Source organism: Gobio gobio (assembly GCF_949357685.1).
Source record: "Gobio gobio genome assembly, chromosome: 24".
NCBI lineage: Eukaryota > Metazoa > Chordata > Actinopteri > Cypriniformes > Gobionidae > Gobio > Gobio gobio.
The window spans coordinates 5,708,201-5,730,995 of NC_137120.1; the positions used below are offsets into that span (position 1 = coordinate 5,708,201).

Genomic DNA, 22,795 nt, shown 5'->3' on the forward strand with positions numbered 1-22,795 from the left:
TCACTATGCCCGGGAGCAGAAGCTGCCATTATTCTAGATCTTCTGTTCCATTCTAGAACGTAAATAATGTGCCGCCGACGCGTCGACGCATTTCACGCACGTCATTGCAGCCCTAGTGTGTAGCCCATTTTAGCAATCAAAGTTTCTTTTTAAATTAAACTTTTTATTTGAAAGAGCATGTCAAAACATTGTTCATAAACATTTGCGTTGTTGGTAAGCTTACATATAATTACTTTAGTACACTGTAAAATATTGCTGTACATTTTACAGTAAATATTTACAATTAGTTACTGTACTTTTGCCATTTACAGTATCACTGTATTTTATGCTATGAATTGTGGGAGCATAAATAATTGCTGTAATTTTTACTAATTGTTTAATAAACAAAACTTAAGTGTGCATGTACTCCATAAAATCAGTCATAATGTTACTAAACACCGGAGTCTGCACAGGAGCCCATACAGAGTCAGCTGGCATTGGTGTTGTTGCAGATGAACACGCACTTTTAGCCATTCAGCGATCAGCAGGCAGACGCGCTTATAGCAACTTATACAACTTATAGCTGTGTATTCAAGTGATCGCCATCCAAAAGTGGCATAAATAAACAGTAATTTATCAACGGTAAAGAGTGGGTGAATAACCCAACTCTCAAAACATGGATTACACCTGTGGGAGATGATGACTTGAAGGCTGGTGTGAATGACTTAATTGAAAATAGTGAATGACTTAATTGAAATCGAATATGGGACTATATGATCCTGTCTATCGTCATGTGCACACCGATCACGACATCTGCAACTTATAAACCGCCTAGACTGCACTCATACCCTACCTAGTGCAAAAAGTACGCTATGCCCAACCTAACGCTTCTGACTGTCTCAGTTTGTGTAAATCCACTTGGCGGTCAGATTTATTTTTTCACACATTCATTTCACACGTCTAGTACAATTGTGTGGTTTTGTTTCATTAATACAGTGTATACTTTTTTCTTGATGTACCCGGAAAGAATGGAAATTAAATGTGACAACATGCCCCATAGGTCGGGTTCATTGAAACATGACCAAATGACAGCTTAAAATATTATCTGATACAATCAAGAAAATATCCGAGACAAACTAAACTATTTTGTCCATAAAATACAATTATTAACCTTTTAAAAAAAAAAAAATAATGGCATTTTTTAATCATTAAAAATATACTAATTTTTGAGTTTGACAACAAACACATTGCTAAATACAGCAGCATAGTTAAAAAAATTATAATAATTAATAATTTCATTGACTCTCAGGTTTTTATTCACCAGATGAAAAATGGTTGGGGTCCTACTCGCCCCACAATGCGCAAGCCTTGAACCCTGGTCTCCGGTATGGGAACTCATTTGTTTTTGTACATTTTCAATGTATATGAAATGAACACTAAATCATCAAGTTTGTTAGATCCACTTGTTTTATTTTTTTTTAGAACTTTCACCATAAGGAAATTTGCATTTATTGTCTCATGTCCAAAAAATCAGGTCATCGATAAAACGTGTATGCATGTTCAATCTCTGGAAGCCAGACTGAATGAGTAAAACACTTTTAACAAGAATCAGACACATCTCAGATAACACATTATGTGTGATACATAAACTGTGGGACTACTACAACAAACAAATATATACACATATATACACAGAATCTCTTAAATGATAACTTATTTAGAAGGATGTACTGTTACTTCATCCGCTACAGTTAAAGACCTGGGTGTTATATTAGACAGCAACTTGTCTTTTGAAAATCATATTTCAAACACAACAAAAACAGCCTTCTTCCACCTCAGAAACATCGCTAAGCTACGGAACATGCTATCTGTCTCTGGTGCAGAAAAATTAGTTCATGCATTCATGACCTCTAGACTAGATTACTGTAATGCTGGCTGTCCTGCCTGCTCAATAAACAAGCTACAATTAGTCCAAAATGCAGCTGATAGAGTTCTTACTAGGTCAAGAAAATATGATCACAAAACACCAATTTTATCATCTCTTCACTGGTTACCTGTTAAGTTTCGTATCAATTATAAAGTATTGCTACTGACCTATAAGGCCCTAAACTGTTTGGCTCCAGTGTATTTAAATGATCTTCTATCGCCTTATAACGCATCACGATCTTTAAGGTCTCTAAACTCTGGGCATCTGCTAATACAGAGGATATATAAGTCAACTAAAGGAGGAAGAACGTTTTCATATTTGGCACCTAAACTATGGAATAGTCTTCCTAATAATGTTCGGGGCTCAGACTCACTCCTCCAGTTTAAATCTAGATTAAAGACGCATCTCTTTAGCCAGGCATACACATGATGCTTCTCCTAACCTTGTACTCTATAGTTATATCAATGCACATGATTGTCTTTACTTAATGCTTTGAACAGCAGCAACGCTAATTATTTTTCTGTTCTGTTTTATCTCGGGACGCCCATCCCGAGGTAACTAGAGAGTCCATCAGGACCCAGGCTGGATCCAGCTTCTCGTAAAGACTTCAGATGACCATCACCTGTGAAGAGACGACTCAACTCCTGCGAGGACTTCAGATGACGCAGCTCTGCATCAACACGCACTCATGCTCACCTATATACCTATTCATTAACAACATGTATTCTTATTTCTGTGCCATAGTTATTATATTGATTAATAATAGATAGTAAGCTAATCTGTGTGCTTTGTATATGTGCAATTCTGAAATGCATAACATGTACAAATCAAATTAAATTGTAATGTAGATGCATTTTCTGTGAAGCTGCCTTGAAACGATATGTATCATGAAAAGCGCTATACAAATAAATTTGAATTGAATTGAATTGAATATATATTTAGACTGGTGATACATTCTTGCCTAAAGCCCGGATGGCTCCAGAATGACACAACACTACAGAGGATAAGCAGTTTGAAGGATGGATGGATGAATGGAAGTTAATGGTTAGGTCAACCAGTGGTTCCAGCAGCATTTCTTGCAACCACTCCAATAACAGCATGTCCAGCAGCTCCACCAAGAGCTCCAACAACAACAGCTCCACCAACAACAGCTGCTGCTCCACCGATAACAGCTTTAGCAACAAATCCACCAGCAACTCCACCACAACCAATGCCAATTGCAACAGCTGCCAGATAAAAATAGCGTTGATGCTTTAGAAAAAACTGATTAAATCCACTGCTCTTGTCTGCCTCCTTTTTCAGTCTATCTTGTCTTTCTTTCTCCTCCAACTCTGCTCTGACTCTTTCCTCTGTCTCCTTTTTCACTCCCTCAATCTCCTCTTGTCTTTGTTTTGCTTCTTGTTGTTTTCTCTCCTCTTCCTTTCTCAGTCTCTGCTCTTCCTCCTCTTGTCTGAATCTCTCAGCATCTCTCAGCATCTGATTACTGTAGTGTCCTCCTCCATTCTTCTCTATCGTTGTGTCAATCTTCTGCAGTAGATCATTCACCTGCTGTCTATTATTCTGATCTTTGTTGTTGAAGACGTGATATCTGCCTCCACACTGATCAACTAGATGTCTTAGTTTACAGTTCTTAACAATGAGTTCCTCTATGGTCACTTCTTCTAGCTGATCTCCATTAGTGAAGAGAATGATGGAGTATTTTAGCACTTCTTCACCAAACATCATCTCAATGAGCTGAGGAATCTTCTGCTCGTGTTCAGTGAATCTGTCATTTACACGCAGAACAATGAGAAAAGCGTGCGGTCCAGGACTGGATTCATAAACACTTTTTGCTACCTCTAAAGCTAACTCCTCAGGTTTCATGTGTGTGTCGAATAATCCAGGAGTATCAACAACAGACACAGATCTGCCTGAAACAGTGACATGTTCCTTTGAACATTCACGGGTTACTGAATTCATTCTCATAGCAGAGATAAACTCTTTCTGCCCCAGTATTGTGTTTCCAGCTGCACTCTTCCCCACTCCACTTTTACCCAGAAGAACAATCCGTCTGGATGGGAGACTGTCAGCAGGAGGGTCTGGTTCAATGTCTATTGGTATTTTTCTCATCAGTGGATTCGGCTTCAGTATCTCTGCTACATCTTCTGTATAATATGGAAACAACAACAATAACAACAACCAAAATTAATAAAAAATTTAACACACTCACTGCAAAGAATTGAGATTAAACAGTGTCTAGAATATTTAATATTGGTATACTCACCCAATGTGACAAAATATGACTTAAGTATTTTTATAAGCAGTGTTTGAACTTGCTCAGCATTTCCTTTTGCCTTGTTGTTGAACACGTGATATCTCTGTTCATATTTCTGAACGAGTTTCTTCAGTGGTTCAGTGTCATCTAGGAATTCTTTTATGGTCATGTTTTCTTCCTCCAGTTCATCTCCTTTGGTGAAGAGAATCCAGGTTTTCTTCAGGCGCTTTTCTCCCAAGAGCTTCTCAATCTTCTTCACCATTTCTTTCTCCTTTTCAGGAAATCTTTCAGCTTTGATGACCAGCAGAAACACACAGGGACCAGATTCACATTTCTGAAAAACCTTTTCAAGTGTCCGTTGAATCTCCTCTTCATTGATATCTGTGTCATACAATCCTGGTGTGTCATAAACATTGATTTGAAATTGACCAACTGTTCCAGATTCAACAGCAACATCTTGTGTGACAGATCTGGAGCTTTTCTTTGATATGAAAGCTTGTTGTCCCAGTATTGTGTTTCCTGATAAACTTTTCCCGGCTCCTGTTCTTCCCAACAAGACCAAATTCAGACTTTCTGGCATTTGTTCCATTTTTAATTTGTGCCCTAAAGATGAAACGTGTCGTAGGACAAAAATGCACATGTGAAACTCATATCCCATAGATATGATAAAATATTATACAATAAGGTTATAAAACATGCTGTTCAGTGAATATATTGTAGTAATCAACAGTTATGATAAATCCATCTATTTTCCAAAATGCTTGTCCTATAGAGTCTGGGAAACTAAGTCATTGCGCATTGCATTATGGGTAGTCACCGCCATGTTTTAGGACACGCTCAGGAGCGTACAATGATAACAAATGCGAATCACCTGAGGAAAAAACGACTGTATTTACTTTAATACTTTTTAAGAACTCTTGCTTGCACTCACTTATAATAAATGGACTAATATTTGAATCTCTTACATACATGAGCGCTCAGTCGTGCGGCCAGGATACTGCACATATTCATCACGTTTCATACAATCAGATATCAGACCGCCTTCTATCGCACCACACATTGGTTTGTCTTTTGCAGTTTATTTTTTAATCGCCTAACTAAAAAGTCTGTATCTGATATATAAAATAATAAATATACTTATAGCTTGATCTCAGCCAGTGGATAATTTATTCAATCAACATAGCCATATCGCCCTAATTCCTTGACGTTAAAGCATTAAAGGATAACAGATTATGGCTCGTAGTGCAGGTTTGAAATAATTTGTATTTGAAAGCGCTTTAGCCTACAGTACTAAAAAGTTTTACTGGACTTAAATGGAACAAGTACAATATTTCCTTCTACTGAGAGAAGCTGAACAATGAAGCATTTCCAGACGCTTCATGCATTATTTATGGTGTGAGCACATTCAAGCGGTTCAGAAAATATTCATCTGTAATATATCTGTTATAAATAATAAATACAAATTATAAAGACACATTTTGGCTAAGTTGTTTATTTCCGAGTGTTATGCTGCCTTCACGTGCTCTCGGAATTATCGAATATGAATGGGATGAGCTCGTAATCACGACTTTAGAAGTGGGAATTGTCAAATTTCCGATAGCACGTGAAGGCAGCATTACTTTCACTTACTTTTGTTATTTCCAAGCTGGTAAACTGAAATATTGCGCGTGATTTGAGATACGATTTCCACGCAGGTTGTAAGAGCGGCTATGGCAGTTCATAACACAGCAAGCGTTCACCATTCTAATGTGTTTTTAACATGTATAATACAAGTTTTAAAGTCTACCTCCACTACTACTCATTCTCTAATGTAGTGTAGTGTCCTAAAGTCCACGAATGCATTGCGTTGCTGACGTCACGTTCCCATTCTCTATAGAGGTTTGTGGGAACGCTGGAAATTCTGACTTTGCCAATTTGTGTCTTCATATTTATGATTCTTGAAAAAAGAAACCCATTTACATTGAAAGCACTTAAACTCGTACTAAAACTTTTTTTCCCACATTTATCCAAAACTTGGCTTGGGTTTAGTTATACGCGTCAAGTGTCACAGGGAGAAAAGACATAAAAACATAATAATAATGTCTCAGTTACATATGGAAACCCATACATTCACTTCTACTGCTTCTGTTACACTTTTGCGGGAACCAATCACAGACTGGCTTATCCACCTGGCCCGCTATTGGTGGGATTATCACGATGACGGATAGAGAAGCGATGGGTCGTTGCCCGTTGATCATGCCTCTTGTGGTCTGATTGGTTGAAGGACTATCCAATTGCGTACAGAGACATTTAATTTATGCGCGTTTATGCTCGCGTGTGCAGTAGAAAATACAGAGCAGACTTCTCTTCTGTTCAATCTTAAATTGAGCTTGGTCTGGTCATAGCCAGACAAATGGTAACCCTCATTCCCTGAGGGATGGAATGGAGAATGTGTAAAGATAGATAGATTAGGGTTGATCTTGGGAGCACCAATCACCTCCGAGTTGTTCAAAAAAGGCCAATGAAATTCAATGAATTTGGTGAGCAGAATTTGCATGTTCGGGCCCCACCCCCAACATACGAGTATGGACCCAACGTGCATTGCTTTAATAGTTCAGTTCTGCGGAGTCAAGGTATCTGCAGTGTGCCGATGTTCATATTCTCGCAATGGCATCCCATGGCATGGTAGTGCTTTAAATTTTATCCGTATGATGGGGAAAATCATGTTTGAGCATTCAATGTTTCTGCCGTTGATTTGTTGGAGCTCAAAGTTTACTAGGCTACTACATGCAAGTTTACAATTTAACAATTTGATGTCAATGTCCAAACACAGTTATAGGTAACAGCAGGTGAAATGGACTGGTAATGTTTTAACCCAATGGGCCTCTTTTATAAAACGTTGCAGAAACTGTACGTTTGATCTAAGATATTTCTCAAGTGTGCCTAAGTGTAATTCCGAAAAATCCTTTTATAGTCTAGATTACTCTAAATCATTTTCACGTGTGGAATCAAAGAAGCTAGGCCTATTACATGCCAAATAATTCAACTTTAATGCCGTGTAATTATGCTAACAGGTTTTTTTTTTTTTTTTTTTTTTAAAGCAGGCTATATGTTTCATTTTAAACAAGTAGCCTATGGTATTCTTTTAATTGATTAATTTGTAAAACTCACGAAAAAGTATTTTTTTCAGGCTATGTTTAAAACATTTGCTGCATGGTTAAGGTACGCTAAATATTTTTTTTAGAGTGTACAAAATTTCCTTTAACTTGTGGAGCGAGTCAGTCTGTGTAGCCTAAACTTGTCGCACAGTTTTTTTTCTTTCATTTTGTTAATGTGTTAATATAATAAAATGAACAGGCTTACATAAATTATATATAATTATGTATATATAAAAATTGTTTTTCTTATACATTTTCTATTTTTCTCCTTTCACAGAATCGTTGCATGTGCGTAATGTTAGGATATTTGAAAACTCATGTTCTGTTGTCCATGCTGATACATGTAAAAATAATAATAATGTTTTTGTTTAATGTAATTTAATTAGAGTATATTTATCTGTCAGGATAAATAAACTATTATCGGGATAATAATAATAATAATAATAATAATAATAATAATAATAATAATAATAATAATAATTATTATTATTATTATTATTATTATTACTACTATAAATATTTTTGCTACTGCTTATAGATTTCCAAATACCTGCAGTACTCCGACTCTTCCGCAAGGAAAAGTGCGTACATCTGCTCCGACCCTGACGTGGCGGCAAGTAATTTTCCACGTCAAAGACCATTTTTATAAATATGAACTCATAGGCAAAGATCAAATCTGTGCGTACACGCATTTTATAAATGAGGCCCAATGCCTTACTCACAGAAATCGTCCTGCTCGTCACAGAACATTTCGCTACATAAATAAAAACCTCATTAATATTAAATCATGAATTATAAAGTAATGATGGTTGGCAGGGGTGGACTGGGGCTAAAATTCGGCCCTGGACAAACCCAGCCCAACCGGCCCGTGAGTTCCCCCGTGAATGTTTTTGCTGAGTTAAGGGCCTTAAATTCGAGTAAATAAATAAAACTAGGACAGGGACAAATAATGATGGATATTATTGAATTTACTGCAAATACAGCTAAGAAATGTAATATTGCACTTTTGTCACACAGAAATGCACTTGACAATAAATAACTGATTTTGAGCTATAGGATGCATTAAAGTAAATCTACTGCTATTAAATTTTGTCCTCATTTACTCACCCACAAGTTGTTCCAATCCTTTTTTGATTTACCCTCTTCTGTAAAAACACAAAATAAGATATTTTAAAGAATGTTTGCAACCAAACCATTTTGGTTTCTCTACCATTGAATATCGTATGGACTAAAAAGACAAAACAAAAAAACAACCAGACTCAAATGATTTTCTTTTATGTTACACAGAAAGAAATTAATTCAGGTTTGGAATGACAATGAGTAAATTATCACATTTTGGGTTTGGAACTATACCCTTTAAAACAATAATATTTTAGAGTTAACACCTAATTTATGTAAGACACTGATATCTATATTTCATGGGGCTGTCATTAAAATAATATTTAATTACATTTCATTAGAACTATTAAAAAGTTCATAAAACATTTAAAGTGAAAAAAGCTGTCCTTAATTCATGGGATCCAGGCTTTAAAGCTGTTTTGTTGAATTATCCTTTAATTACCCTAATGAAATTGTATTTATAGTTTAATTGTAGTTTCATGTAGTTTTAACTGTAGGATCATGGTAGTCACAGGTAAAACCATGCTCCTTATTACCATGGGTATGGTTTCTAAAATAAATGAACAATAATAAACTATTGAATTTAAAATAATAATATTGTAAACACGTGTAGAAAATACGAAAACAGTGATGTATATTCTGCAACATAATAATAGCAACATTTTTTTTATAAATACATTTGTCAAAACACCATATTTCTTCACTTTAAGTAGCTGCAAGGTGGTGGGGTGGTGCTAGATTGACAAGTTTGTAGTTGTGTGTTCTGGCGTTTTCCAATTTACCTCGTCGTGTATGTGTTTACATGATATCAGCTGTTTTCAGCTGTTCCCATATCACATGACTGTATAAAACAAAACTCGGAGTCAAAGTGCCGTTCATCACTTCATAGAGCAGCAGAAACGTAGCGCACGTTCGTCTGCGGCAACGCTGTGCGGATATTCGCCTAATATGGAGAGAAGGTCTCTCTTGCTTTGACCTGTCATTTCAGAAGACAACCCAATGGGCCGCTGTCCCTGCATGATGGGCCAGTCCGTGGCAATAAATAAATAAATAACCTTGTATCGGCCACAAAGTGCGGTGGCCCACCGGAAAAATGCCCGGTATGCCCGATTTGTAGGCTATATGTGGATTAAATGAAGACATGCAACAGAGGATCAAATCGAAAGATTGTACAAGGAAGTTAGCGGTCAAAGACTGTAAGATAAAACAGAAAGCATCTAGTTCTTAAGCTTTTTTTTTTTTTTCGCTTTAAAACTTCCAGAATCTGGTTTTAAAATAAACATATAGTCATATTTTTAAATTTATTTTAGTTCCTGGAAATGTTTACTTTAAGTAAAATAAAAGTAATTAAAATTATTTAAACATAAAATATTAGAGTTTGAGATTAATCGGATTCAGACTTCTTCCAAACTTACCTCACGAAAGAAGAACTCTGAGATAGGTATGAATTTTTCGATCTGAATTCGAGCTTTGAACTGCCTGTCTTTACTTTCGTTTTTGTGACTGGCGAAAGGCGGAGCGAATGCAAAATGGAGTAGGAAATTATAGAAAAAGCACACTATGTTTGGGGACACCAAATTATATAAAGGCTATAGCAACCTGTTCATTTAGGCATAGGTAAAATACTTAACTTAGAACAATAGGTAAAATACCAAACCAAAAGTATAGGCTATCATAAACATATAAACACGTCTTCATGTTCTGATATTAGACTCAATTATTATAAAGATATTTAGAACAGCATTTCAGTAAACGTACCTTGTTACAAAGCAATTAAGAAATTGAAAATTTCCCAAATTTTCACTCATAATTTGTCATATTTATGAAAATAATTATCATAATTTACTCTCCCTCATGTTGTTTCAAACCTGTACAAACGTCCTTTTTCTGAGACACGTGATATAGCCTATGCTTGGGTGAAAAAATGATGGAGTCTGTTTCAGCCCCTGGGCACTTAAGCTGCTTTAAAACAATTTCATTGTATAAGCGTTAAAGACGCTATAAAAACAGGCAGACAACTTTCATTTTCAGAGAGAGAGAGAGAGAGAGAGAGAGAGAGAGAGAGAGAGAGAGAGAGAGAGAGAGAGAGAGAGAGAGAGAGAGAGAGAGAGAGAGCGTTCCATGAAAGACAACAATCTGCGTTCCATGAAATCACGTGACATAGCAGAAAGGGAACATATTTCGTAATCGTACTCTCTACTTATTTATGCACATGCACTTGTGAATATGACAAAAATCTTACAATGACAATAATATTTGTATATAATTACATACTCTCAATCTCTCCTGATGTAAATGAGGAAGCTGAACACATGGTGCATGTACATCTCCAAATCATGTACATAGAGACTTTCCACACACCTTCTCTGTGTAGCTACAGCCATTCCTCACTTTCTAAAAAATCTCTAAATCTTCTAAAAAAAGCTCTCTAATGAAGATATTTATATGACCAAATGTGCAAATACCAATATAAATGAACTCCTTCTATATACATTTGTATATAGTTTTAAAGGTCCTATGGCATTTAAAGGTCCTATGACATCGCGCTCTTTAAGATCACTAAACTCTAGGCTTCTGGTCATTCCTAGGATATCTAAGTCCACTAAAGGAGGGAGGGCTTTTTCACATTTAGCTCCTAAACTCTGGAATAGTCTTCCTGATATTGTTCGAGGTTCAGACTCGCTGTCCCAGTTTAAAACTAGATTAAAGACGCATCTCTTTAGCCAAGCATTCACATTATAATTATCTTTTTATACTACAGTTAAATCGGATCAAAAGCATTAATATAATATTCTGAACAGCAGCTACGCTAATCATTTCCCATCTGCTTTTCTGTTGTTATCTCGGGACACTAGTCCCGAGGTAAATAGTTCATCAGCTCCAGTTTGTATCCAGCCTCTCATGGAGACTTCGGATGCCCCGACACCTGTGATGAGACGACCCAACACCTGTGATGAGACGACTCGACGCCTGTGAAGAGACGACTCAACGCCAGCGTTGTTATGGCCTAAATTAATACACGATTGATTAACTTTTTCGAACATTATTCTTTAACATTGTCTTTCTAACATTTTTACTGTACATCTATGAAATGCACTTTCTGTAAAGCTGCTTTGAAACAATGTGTATTGTGAAAAGCGCTATACAAATAAATTTGAATTGAATTGAATTGAATTGAATTGAATTAAATGTTCATTTTATGAGGTTTTATAACATTAATATGGGTTCCCCTACCCTGTATATGGTCCCCAAGTGGCTAGAAATTTCGATAGGTGTAAACCGAGTTCTGGCTGTTCTGGGGTGCGTTTCCCGTACAACGATGCAACTCGCTGGTTTAACTACCATAGTACGATGCATCTTTAAAGAAATCAACTAGCTAGTCACTACTGTTTCCCGAAACCATGGTACCTGTGTCGCAAAACCATGGTTTGAACCACATTGGTTGGAGCTGTCGTTATGACGTTCTTCTTCTTCTTCTTCGATCTAATGGCGGACTGGTGCTATGAGCACATATCGCCACCTGCTGTAAATTTGGTTCTTTTCTCTTTTCGACTGCGCTTTCTTAGTGACGATGTGGAGTAATTACGTTAACAACTCAACATTCATTCTTTGAACAATAAAATATAAACATATATAAACACAATGTTGTCTTCTCTGATCCCAAAAATCTATAACTATTAATTTCACAATTTCATATTTATTAATTTCTTATTGAATATTGATAGATCAGCACAATTAAAATGAAAATAAATGATGGGTTTTACTGTTGATCAATGATCACTCTGATTGTTATACTATTGTGTACACCTGTTGCATATTTTGCTTAAGATCATCAGCTATTTAAGTCCCCTTGCCATACAGCTATGTGTTCATATGACCTATATGAAAATGACGCGAAAACCACAATTTTCAAAAAATTAAGTTACAGTTCTTTTGGAGGAGGTGGAGAATAAAAAAACAGCTATTTTCAAAGCTGAAAAATTGTGTAACAAATGCTGATAAAAAAAAAAAATCCTGGGCAGAAATCACCCAAAAAATAAATGCTTCTGCCTATTCCTTTTCAGACTTTATGTTGATTTATGTCATCATTTGTTAAATGTTTAAATGTCAGAATAAAATAAATCTGAATCTGCCTACGTTTCCTTAGCGCTAAGCACTGCATGTGTTGCGTAGGCCTATATGTGTAATGCTACAGTACAGATACAATTTAATATTTAAGGGTAAACCCCTTTTTGTAAAATATTGTTATATGACAATTTGTCTTTGGGAATTTAACAAAGCCACTTGCACACTCGTTTCTTCGCACAAACGAAACCAAGACTGCGTCCCAACCAGCATAAATAATCCTTTCGGAGGGCACTTCGAAGGGAGAATAATTGCGATCGTCACGCTATTATATCGTTTCAAATAATTTGTAATGAAGAAAGCAAATTGTGTAAAACCTAGGCACCTCGACTTTAAGTCATCCAAATTACTTAAAGTGGATGGTGAAACCTTCGAAAGAAATAGGCTATAGGGTCGATAGCTCTGAATAGAACACATCCCAGCTGCTGCGAAATCAATGACGTCGACACGACAAACTAACAAGGAACTATAGGCTACTTCTAACCACAGGTCAAGAGCTGTCGTTCCAACCACACAAGTTTGCGATGCAATTTGCGAACGTTCGTTGGAACAATGGTTTCGGGAAACACATGCCCCCTCCACCACATAATCTAATACTCATTTCAAATGCAAAGATGTCAGCCAATCACAAGTGGGCGTTTTCAGTGTTAAGTCTTACAGCAGACACCTCTTCAAACAGAGCATTCAAGCCAGAGGGCTAATATCAGTATAAAAAAATGCTTTTTATTTCTAAATTATGACATTTTTTGATGTAAAAACCATACTAACAATATAAGTACACCTCAGGAAACATAAACTAATAAAAACAATCCATGCCATGGGACCTTTAAATTAGACATAAGCTACACCCTAATAATGAAGCCCAAGTTCAGTTGCAATGCATTATTTTATCATTCTGGACAACTTTGTGATTCTAGACCATCTTATTCCAGTTTGTAACAGTATATGCTTGATACATTTATTAAGCCTACAACACCTGTCATAATAAAAAGAAAATAAATCTGTCAAGAACTTGTTTAAAACGAAACATTTTATTGTCATTTAGGAAATAACAAATTGAAACAACTAAACTGGCTTTATTCACTCATAACTCGTGTGTTTCTTCTTCTTCTTAGTAGCCTACTTAAATTACATTTTATAACATTTTACTTAAATTAAATTACAACATTCTTTCACGTGGGTTCATTTTGACGATTGTCGCTATAGAAATGGATAATCCCCAGTTCGCGGACATGAAAAGCTCCGAATACAAAGTCATATGTGTTGTCATCTCAATTTTCCGGTAAATACCAGGTGGCGTGAACGCAGCATACTCTCAGAAAACTCCCAGCCTACAAGCTGTAATTACGAGCTCTACGAGAACGTGAACACTTAAGATAGATTCTCGGAATTACGGGAATTGGGCGGACGAGAGCCGCGAGAGAGCGTCGCGAGGAGCGTCATCTGCGCGTCACACCGGTCTCGAATCCTTTAACGAAGGAGCTCGGAAGCATTCAAGGAGGAGCGACGACAGTGAAGGACGAAAGAGGACAAGGCCTTTTTATGTGTGTGCGGACGCCATCCGCGAGGCTTCCGTTTTTACTTTCAGTTTGTGTTTATTATTGATTAAAGTTTGTTGAACCGGTTCCCTCCTCCTTCTTCAAATTTGTTTCATAACCTAATAATCTTTTGAAAATGACATATCAGTTTTTCGCGTGCATATGATACGCACTTTATGCGTGTATATGACACGGTCTTGGGTAGGATGGGGGTTGGGGGTTTGTGCGTATACGCCAAAGTGCGTATCATGTAGCCTACGCGAAAAACTGCGTACCATATGCATGCCAAAACTCATTTTGGCGTATACATTCCGCAACATTGCATACAATCGACACAAAACCCGGATTTTCATAGTCGTGGTGCACGCGCTCAACTCAGAGTCAGTCTACTCAGAGTTAAACTACTTTCAGCTGTTCTGAAACCAAAAACTCAGAGTTTCCCATCTCAGGGCAAGTCAACTCAGAGTTCAAGTTAAAACTCAGAGTTGGTTGACCTCATTATTGAAACTGGCCCCAGTCTCTTGTTCAGTGTCTTACTTGTAAAACAATAAATTCGAAAATTCATGGATAACAATATTTTAGCATTAGAAATGCTGTGACTAAAGAGCTTACATTTACTGGTGGATTAACCATTACTGAAACATCAAAAAAAAAAAAAAAAATTGGTAATAATCACCATAGCCTACTGTTAGTTTAGGGCAGCTGTGGCACAAGTGGTGGTCTAATACATTTGTTAAGCACTATATGTATAAATTAATCCATAGTAATTTAATACAAACATTAGTATGATTGACAGAACTGTCTATAAATATAATAAACGGAGTGCTGTCACCACTGCTATTGTTGTAATTGAAGCAATAATTTCTATCATTTGAAGCTTTTAATTAATTAAGAGAAGCTATTGGTTAAGAAGTTTAGGACACAGACTTTTATTTAATCAATTAAGCTAAGAATTTTTTTTTTTTTTTGTAGGAATGTAGGCCTAAATGTAAATTTGATTGTCTTGTGATGCATAATTTTACTGTTTATGCCATTTCCTTTTACCATATAGTTTGTTCAGTAGTTCAGCTGACAAAAAGAAAAGCCCAAGACAACCACAAAATGAGATGGAAGAAAATGTTTTAATTTTTAATTTAAAATATAACGTGAATTGGAAATAAATAACTATCAGATCGAATAGCCTACAGCTTTCACTCTGTTTACTCACGGATCTGTAACTGAACTGGGCTACGTGTCTACGTGTTTATTAGCCTACTTTTATCGCGTTCCTTATTGTTGAAATGGAGAATCTGTGTGTGTGTGTGTGTGTGTGTGTAAGCCTTTTTTTCATTTCATCGTTAGCCTACGTCACGGTCAGCCACTTTACTTTCGGTTTTGTAGGCTACGTCAACGTGTTGAACATAAAATGGCGTATACGGGTAAGATTTGTCTTATTTTTTGTTTGTTTTATTAAGTTGTTAAGTAACTGATAATACCGCTTATTGTATTAATATTCGTGATATCGTGTATTTCATGATTAGCATTTCAAAAGCTAAAACGAGTTGGTCTAATAGGCTGCATAAAACACATTTTAAAACTGGCAGACACATTTTGTATAACATTTCCAAAAAGAAAAAGTTCTGTATGATGCTCTTATTTAACGGGAAAAGCTACAGTTGCGTCCCCAAATGAGGTACTATACAATATGCACTTATACACTTAGTGTACTGTACTCAACCGTGTAGTGTATGCACTTGATATGGTTGCGTTGTCCTTCACGTCACAAGTCTGTTAGCCCCGCTCCCTCCGCTACGCAATTAAGCTGCGACAGTTGACTGCGTGTGTGGTCCTTTATTATTATTATTATTAGTTTAGTTTAATCGCAGTCAAGAACAAGGCGAAATGTACAAGGCAAATATAAGGCAGTTCAGAGTAGGCAATGTGAAACAGAGAATAAATAAATGGACAAAAGAAATGTTCTGTAGTCTATCTTCAACTGTTACAAAAAGTACATTTATCACAAACAGTATGAATATCTACTAATGGTTGTATTTGGTTATATTTATATTATGTCCAAAGTCTTTGCCAAGATGCACCGATGAGGTTTAAGCCATTTTGATGTAGCCTACATCATGGAGGTTTGGATCTGACATTAAAGGAATTTCTTCCTTTTATTAAACTGTATTAAAATGTTTATAAAAAAAGAGAGATTTACAAAAAGTCGGGGATTTTGTAAGGTTGTCTTATTAATATTGACATATTATGCCACGCTGGGGATAGCCCTGATTACATTGTTATATTCTTTATAGTTTTAAACAACACCACTCCATAAAAAATGAGTGTAATTTTAATTGTTAAATAGTGTAAAAATGTTAAAGGTGGGGTAAGCAATATTTTAAAAATGTCTGACAGACACAACAACAAACGTTAGCGCTGGAAACAGGAGAGAGCTAAGCAGGGGTGCGCTTCCCGAAAGCGTCGTTAGCCAACTATGGTCGCAAGTTCCGTTGTTAGCAGCATAGTTCAACAAGTCAGTGTTTCCCGAAACCATCGTTCCAACAAACATTAGCAAACAGCGTCGCAAACTTGCGTGGTTGGAACGCTCTCGACCTGTTGTTAGAAGCATAGTTTCTTGTTTGCATGACATGTGGATTTAATAAATCCTTACCATGAGCAAAATAAGCAAGCTTACATTCAGTACAACCTATATCTTTTATTTAGAATACATACAAATGTCAATTATGTCTTTTAGTTTGTCAAGAGATTTAAAGCACAATTTTTGAAGAGTGCGCATGTGCGGACGTGCACTAGTAGGCTACGTAAAATAGCTTGTGATTGAATCAGAAAATAAAGCAAAATAACTGAGAAAAATAAGAATGAATCCTCAGATGCCATGTCTGTAATTTATAGCAAAAAGTCTAGCATTAATTCGATCTCAAACTAATTAAATAAAATAAGTTAATACTCCACCACCTGCGTGACATCATTAACCAACTTGGTTGAACTACAGATTTGCGACAATACGGTTTCGGGAAACAGTCGTAACTAGCTAGTTGATTTCTTCAACGATGCATCGTACTATGGTAGTTAAGCAGTGAGCGTCGTTGTACGGGAAACGCACCCCAGGAAGGTTGTGGCTAGAAGGGATACAGCAACAGCCGGAAGTGAGGCAAAATCTCATGATAAAACAAATGAAATTTACTATCACAAGTTACTATCACATTGTGTTTCATTCATGTCTACACCTACCCCAACCCTACCCGTAATATGTAAATACAGTAATTAAATAATGCTATATTGATGTGTGCATGCCCAGTGGCCGTAGCTGTATCCCTTCTAGTCTTTACCAAGCGGCGAAGGCCTGAAAACAGATGCAGAGTTTGCGTTGTTTATGCTCCATATGTGAGTAACACTGGTTTTGAGTATCATTGTTTGTCAGGAGCTGCTGTGCTGTTGGCCCTTTTTTGTGCTTCGTTCACTATCTTCGCTTTATTTTTCATGAAACATTATTTGAACACGCTTTTGTTACGATAAATTGACATCCACTTTTGCATTGCGTGTGTAACGGAGGCCAGCTAGTGAGTTTTGCAGGCTAGATGACTGCTAGAGAATGTGGTGTTTACTGTTTAGCGTCCTTGTTAGTGCGCCTCGCATGCCAGCGATCGGGGTGCAAGACCGACTTGGAGCAGGGCGGTTAGGTTTGGAAATAAATCACGTTATGAAATAAATGTTTCTCTCCAAAACACATTGGGAACAATTATCCAGATCCTTCAGATTCCCAGATCCATGTTGGCGCTTCTTTTCTTCAGGTCACCCTCTCATTTTCTATGGGGTTCAGGCCAGGGACTGGGATGGCCATTGCAGATGCTTGGTTTTGCGCTCAATGTCACATTTTTGTTTTGATTTTGATGAGAGCAAGACAAAGAGAACGCGCTGTCAACACACACACAACACACATAAAGACGCGCGCCAGAATCGTGCGCACAGACAGCACGGCGCGCCGAAATCCGGTTCTCTTTCACGCTTGAACAAACAATAACACAGAATTATGCCAAAATGTCCTTTTGTCGAATATCCTCATAAGAGCATTCATGAGTTAAATAACGCCTTAAACGATCGTAAAGAGTTGTGAGGAAATGAGACCCGTGTGAGATCCATGTGCAGCAGCAGCAGGTCTTAAAGTGACGATGACCACTTATGTCATTTAATGTAAAGAACAAAAGTAATTATTCACAAAATTACTCAATTCTCTTTTCTACAGAACTTTTGTAGCTTTAATAAGGATATATATATAATTTATAATTTATGCAGTGCAAACTGATTAATAACTTTATTCAATGTCTGCATATTTTCTTCTTGTTATACAGGTAGGTGAGCCCGATCTCACGAAAATGTGTATGGGATGTATACACCAAAATGAGTTTTGGCGTGCATATGGTATACGCAGTTTTTCGCGTGCATATGATATGCTTTTTATGGCGTATTATACGCACGAACCCCCCACCCCCATCTTACCCAAGAGCATGTCATATACACGGCATAAAGTGCGTTTCATATGCATGCGAAAACCTGCATATACCATATGCACGCAAAACTCATTTTTGCCTATACATTCCACGACATTGCACACTCATACTATTGATAAGCATTCTCATGTGATCGTGTAGGGCGCAGGTAAATATACAATTTATTATGGGTTTATGTGAGGATTGTTTTTAAGTTCACTTAAATTAAAAGTTGTTATATTTTTTGAAGTCTAATAAATATTAATTTGTTATTTAATTGAAGTATCAATCACAGAGACATGTATTAGTATCAGTGATATTACATTTAAAATATACTGTCTAAAAGTTGTTTCTACATTATTTTGTTGTTTCTAAATTAACTGTGAAATTATTACATTATGTATGCGTTTAATAATGATTAATCTAAAAAAATGAAAAATTGATATCTGCGCAATTGTGTATTTAGCCTGCCTCTGCCATCCAACACCTCCCATAAAATACAAATGAAATGAACAGTTAAGATGAACTTATAGTGGTGTTCAGATAATTAATAACCTACAACAGAAATTTAATAAAGTAATCAAATGTAATATTACACTTCTGTATACATTAAATATAGACAAATCCTTATTTAAAACTACAAAAGATAGTCATTGTCTTTTCTTGTTAGATTAACAATGACAACAGCAGTCATTCATGTTGTCTACAGTCACTTTAAGAGCTGCACGGACCCAATAAACTGTTGCACATGCGCTCTTTCTCAGTGTTTACATTCACGTAAAAGGGATAGTTTACCCAAACATGAACATCCTGTCTTCATTTACTCAATGAAGTTGTTCCAAACCTGTATGCATTTATTTCTTCTGCTGAACTAGGCTTGCTACGATAGTCGGTGTTGCCGGTGTTACCGGTGTCCAGACTCAACACCGGCTACATCACTTGCCCACCGTGGCACCGCCCACCGTCTTTTAGATTTTTTTTATAGTAATAAAATAATTTAGTTCAGTTAGAGAACAGACAATACAAATACAAACTGAACGTATCTGCTTAATAAAGCAGTATCCGACCGTGAGTCTCGGCAGCGGCAGGAGTCATTCATCAGATTTTAAGAGTGAGGAGCTGACTGAGATGATCGCGGAAGATTTGGTTTCAAAGCGAAACGTAAAAGCGCCTATTTAAGGGAGTTTGTCATTTGTTTTGTTGTTGTGTTTTTCATTAAAAATAATAGGCTAATGAACCCACAATTCAAGCAACCCGCAGCCGAATTGGCGCTATTCAAAACCGAAAGTAAAATGTGCACGGCCGCACAGAGCGCGCATTGTTTCATTTCGCCTGGCTCCGCAGTGCAAGCCTCCGCTACGCTGACTGCGCGCATTTATGTTTGCCGCGTGCACCGAGTATAAACAAGGCTTTACGGATGAACTGTTATTCATTTGTGGCGTGCATCTCAATCATAAACTGATCAATGCTTGATCAGTGCCCTGACTACTGACCTAGGGAACTGACTGAGACGCACCCATGGCCTCACAGAGCGCGCATTTACTGACGAGCTGCCATTCACGGTGTGTGCGCACTGGCGCGTTTCAGTTCAGAGCGGTCGTGTGCATGTTACTTTCGGTTAGATAGAATTAGTGATTTAAAAGCCTCCGCCGGTGATACCGGTATTACCGGTGTTGTCACACATCAATTAACCGGTGGGAAAATTTCCTCACCGTCACATCCCTATGCTGAACACACAGGAAGATAATTAGAAGAATGTTTTTAAACAATAAGATCTCAGCAGCCATTGACTACAATAGTATGGTAAAGTAGCCAATGTGTCAAAGTAAAAAAAGTGATTCTGTGATCTGTTTACTTTTTCCTGCAGTGACAAATAGTCTCTCATCCAGACGGATTGTTCTTCTAGGAAAAACTGGTGTTGGGAAAAGTGCAGCCGGGAACACTATACTGGGACAGAAAGAGTTCAGATCTGAACTAAATACAATTTCAGTAACCAGTGAATGTTCATATTCTCATGCCACTGTTTCAGGCAGATCTGTGTCTATAGTTGATACTCCTGGATTAATCGACACACAGATGAAACCTGAGGACTTAGCAGAGGAGATAGCCAGAAGTGTTTATATATCCAGTCCTGGACCGCACGCTTTTCTCATTGTGTTTCCTTTGATTATGAGATTCACTGACCATGAGCAGCAGATTCCTCAGCTCATTGAGAGGATGTTTGGTGAAGTAGTGTTAAAATACTCCATCATTCTCTTCACTCATGGAGATCAGCTAGATGGAGAGACAGCAGAGGGACTCGTCGAGGAGAATGAAGCTTTAAGACATCTAGTTCAGAAGTGTGGAGGCAGATATCACGTCTTCAACAACAGAGATCAGAATAACAGAGAGCAGGTGAATGATCTACTGCAGAAGATTGACACAACGATAGAGCAGAATGGAGGAGGACACTACAGTAATCAGATGCTTCAAGATGCTGAGAGATTCAGACGAGAGGAAGAAGAGCAGAGACTGAGAGAGGAAGAGGAGAGAATACAACAAGAGGAGAAACAAAGACAAGAGGAGATTGAGAGAGTTGAAAAGGAGACAGAGGAGAAAATCAAGGCAGAGATTGAGGAAGGAAAACTACAAGAGACTGAGGGAGAAGAACCAAAGGGAAGTCGATGCACAATACTTTAAAATTTCACATATTTTTTGGAAAATAAATAAAAAAATAGAACAGAATATAATAGACATTAAATTATTTGTAGTTGTTTACCACAATCATCTCTGTTTCCTGCTTTTACTTTGAATCAAAGCTTCATAGATTCATTGCTAGGAGCAAGAAAACAAAATAGTTGTTGGCCACGATCATGTCTGCCATGTATGTCATATTTTCAGCTGCTTTTACTTTAATTGAGGCTTCATAGTTCTATTGGTAGGTTAAAAAATGTAGTAATGTCTGCATGTAAGTGGTCTCTCTTCCTTCACATCTGACACCAATTGAAGCAATAAAATTATCTTTGTTTTTCTAGCATGCTTGTATGTGGTGTGTGTGTGTTGTTTTTTGTGATTTATGAGCCTGATTACGCACCAGCATTACGGGGACATTTGGGTTTATGAGGACAGAGACCATGTCCTTATAATTCTGGCAATGTAGATGCCAGAAGTCCTCTCCAATTTTCGCCCCATGCAACAAAAAAACGTATTTCTTACAGACAGGCTGCACCCGAAAACCTAGGCAGCTGACTTGTTGCCTTGCTGCCTTATCAGGCAATGACCTGGTAGGCAGCATTTGCGCACAAAGGTACCTCACGAAACTGATATCGGATAGACTTCTGAGGCAGCGTAACGATTTAATGATCGATAACAAAACAGAGAGAGCTTTAGTGACAACAAAGTAAAGATTAAAGGTGCACTATGTAACTTTTACGTCCACTAGAGGTCGCCTATTCAAAACAAAAGTGTAGTTTGATGACACCAAGTTTGAGCGCAGAATCTCGGGACGTGGACTTCACGTCACAGCCGGTGGGAAAGAATCGGGATAGGACTCGGGCAGAAATCATTTTCATGATGCGATCATTAACGTGACTGTAGTCTGAAGCAGAGCAGGGCCCTCATTTATAAACGTTGCGTACGCACAAAAGAAGGCGTACGCCGCTCTCAACGCAATAATTGGTATTTATAAAAAGCAAACCTGACGGGAAAATGTGCGGTCCTTCACGCAAGCTCTGACCCAGACGTACGCACAAAAACGGGTGAAATGAGAAATGGCGACACCGTCGGCAGATGGAAGAAACACGTGAAAGTGTGTGAAACTGCAGACCGTTGTGTAAAAGAAATGGCAATACTGCCTCTCAAATAACTTGAAGACTTCACAAAGCAAGTCTTAATATTAACAGCCTACATGAACACCCGATCGATCTGCAGTGTAAAACAAACAAAATCAAACGAAAATTAACAGAAACACATAACACATAATTAACACATATTTGAAAAAAGAAAAGTGAAATATGTTCTGCAATAATATTGGCATGTTATGCAATTCATCCTCATAAATATGGTAAACAGAACGAAATAGCTAATGTACAAAACGTCTCGGTTACGGATGTAACCCTCGTTCCCTGAGGAGGGAACGGAGACGTAACGTTAGTGACTAACGAATGGGGGTTTCGCTTAGAAGCCTATCAACTTCGAGTTTTGAGAAAACGCCCAATGGCGTGCCAATGCCATGGGGCATGCGGAATTTGCAT

The 22,795-nt window shown here is 37.3% G+C and overlaps 2 protein-coding genes across 3 annotated transcripts; one reads left to right on the plus strand and one right to left on the minus strand.

The window, feature by feature from the left end:
• Nucleotides 1-1,425: 1,425 nt before the first annotated feature.
• Nucleotides 1,426-9,933, minus strand: LOC307120941 (GTPase IMAP family member 8-like). 2 transcript variants are annotated; one of them, XM_079808226.1, is made up of 4 exons: nucleotides 9,832-9,933; nucleotides 8,405-8,442; nucleotides 4,170-4,763; nucleotides 1,426-4,050 (listed from the first exon to the last, which is right to left on the minus strand). In XM_079808226.1, the coding sequence occupies exons 3-4, from the start codon at nucleotides 4,747-4,749 to the stop codon at nucleotides 2,957-2,959; spliced, it is 1,674 nt and encodes a 557-aa protein (XP_079664352.1). In that variant the 5' UTR covers nucleotides 4,750-4,763; nucleotides 8,405-8,442; nucleotides 9,832-9,933; the 3' UTR covers nucleotides 1,426-2,956. The 2 variants fall into 2 exon arrangements, with proteins under 2 accessions (XP_079664352.1, XP_079664351.1); XM_079808225.1 differs by lacking the exons at nucleotides 8,405-8,442; nucleotides 9,832-9,933 and having other exon boundaries at nucleotides 1,437-4,050; nucleotides 4,170-4,948.
• Nucleotides 9,934-15,438: 5,505 nt separating this feature from the next.
• LOC307120945 (GTPase IMAP family member 9-like) lies at nucleotides 15,439-22,537 on the plus strand. Its single transcript, XM_079808230.1, has 2 exons — nucleotides 15,439-15,497; nucleotides 20,431-22,537. The coding sequence occupies exons 1-2, from the start codon at nucleotides 15,485-15,487 to the stop codon at nucleotides 21,240-21,242; spliced, it is 825 nt and encodes a 274-aa protein (XP_079664356.1). The 5' UTR covers nucleotides 15,439-15,484; the 3' UTR covers nucleotides 21,243-22,537.
• Nucleotides 22,538-22,795: the final 258 nt, after the last annotated feature.

Excerpts from the sequence above, each read along its gene's own strand:
- LOC307120941 (XM_079808225.1), bottom strand. The coding sequence starts at position 4,818 with ATGGGATATGAGTTTCACATGTGCATTTTTGTCCTACGACACGTTTCA. Across the intron at positions 4,051-4,169 it reads GTCATATTTTGTCACATTGG|AAGATGTAGCAGAGATACTG; the intron begins GTGAGTATACCA and ends CATATTATACAG.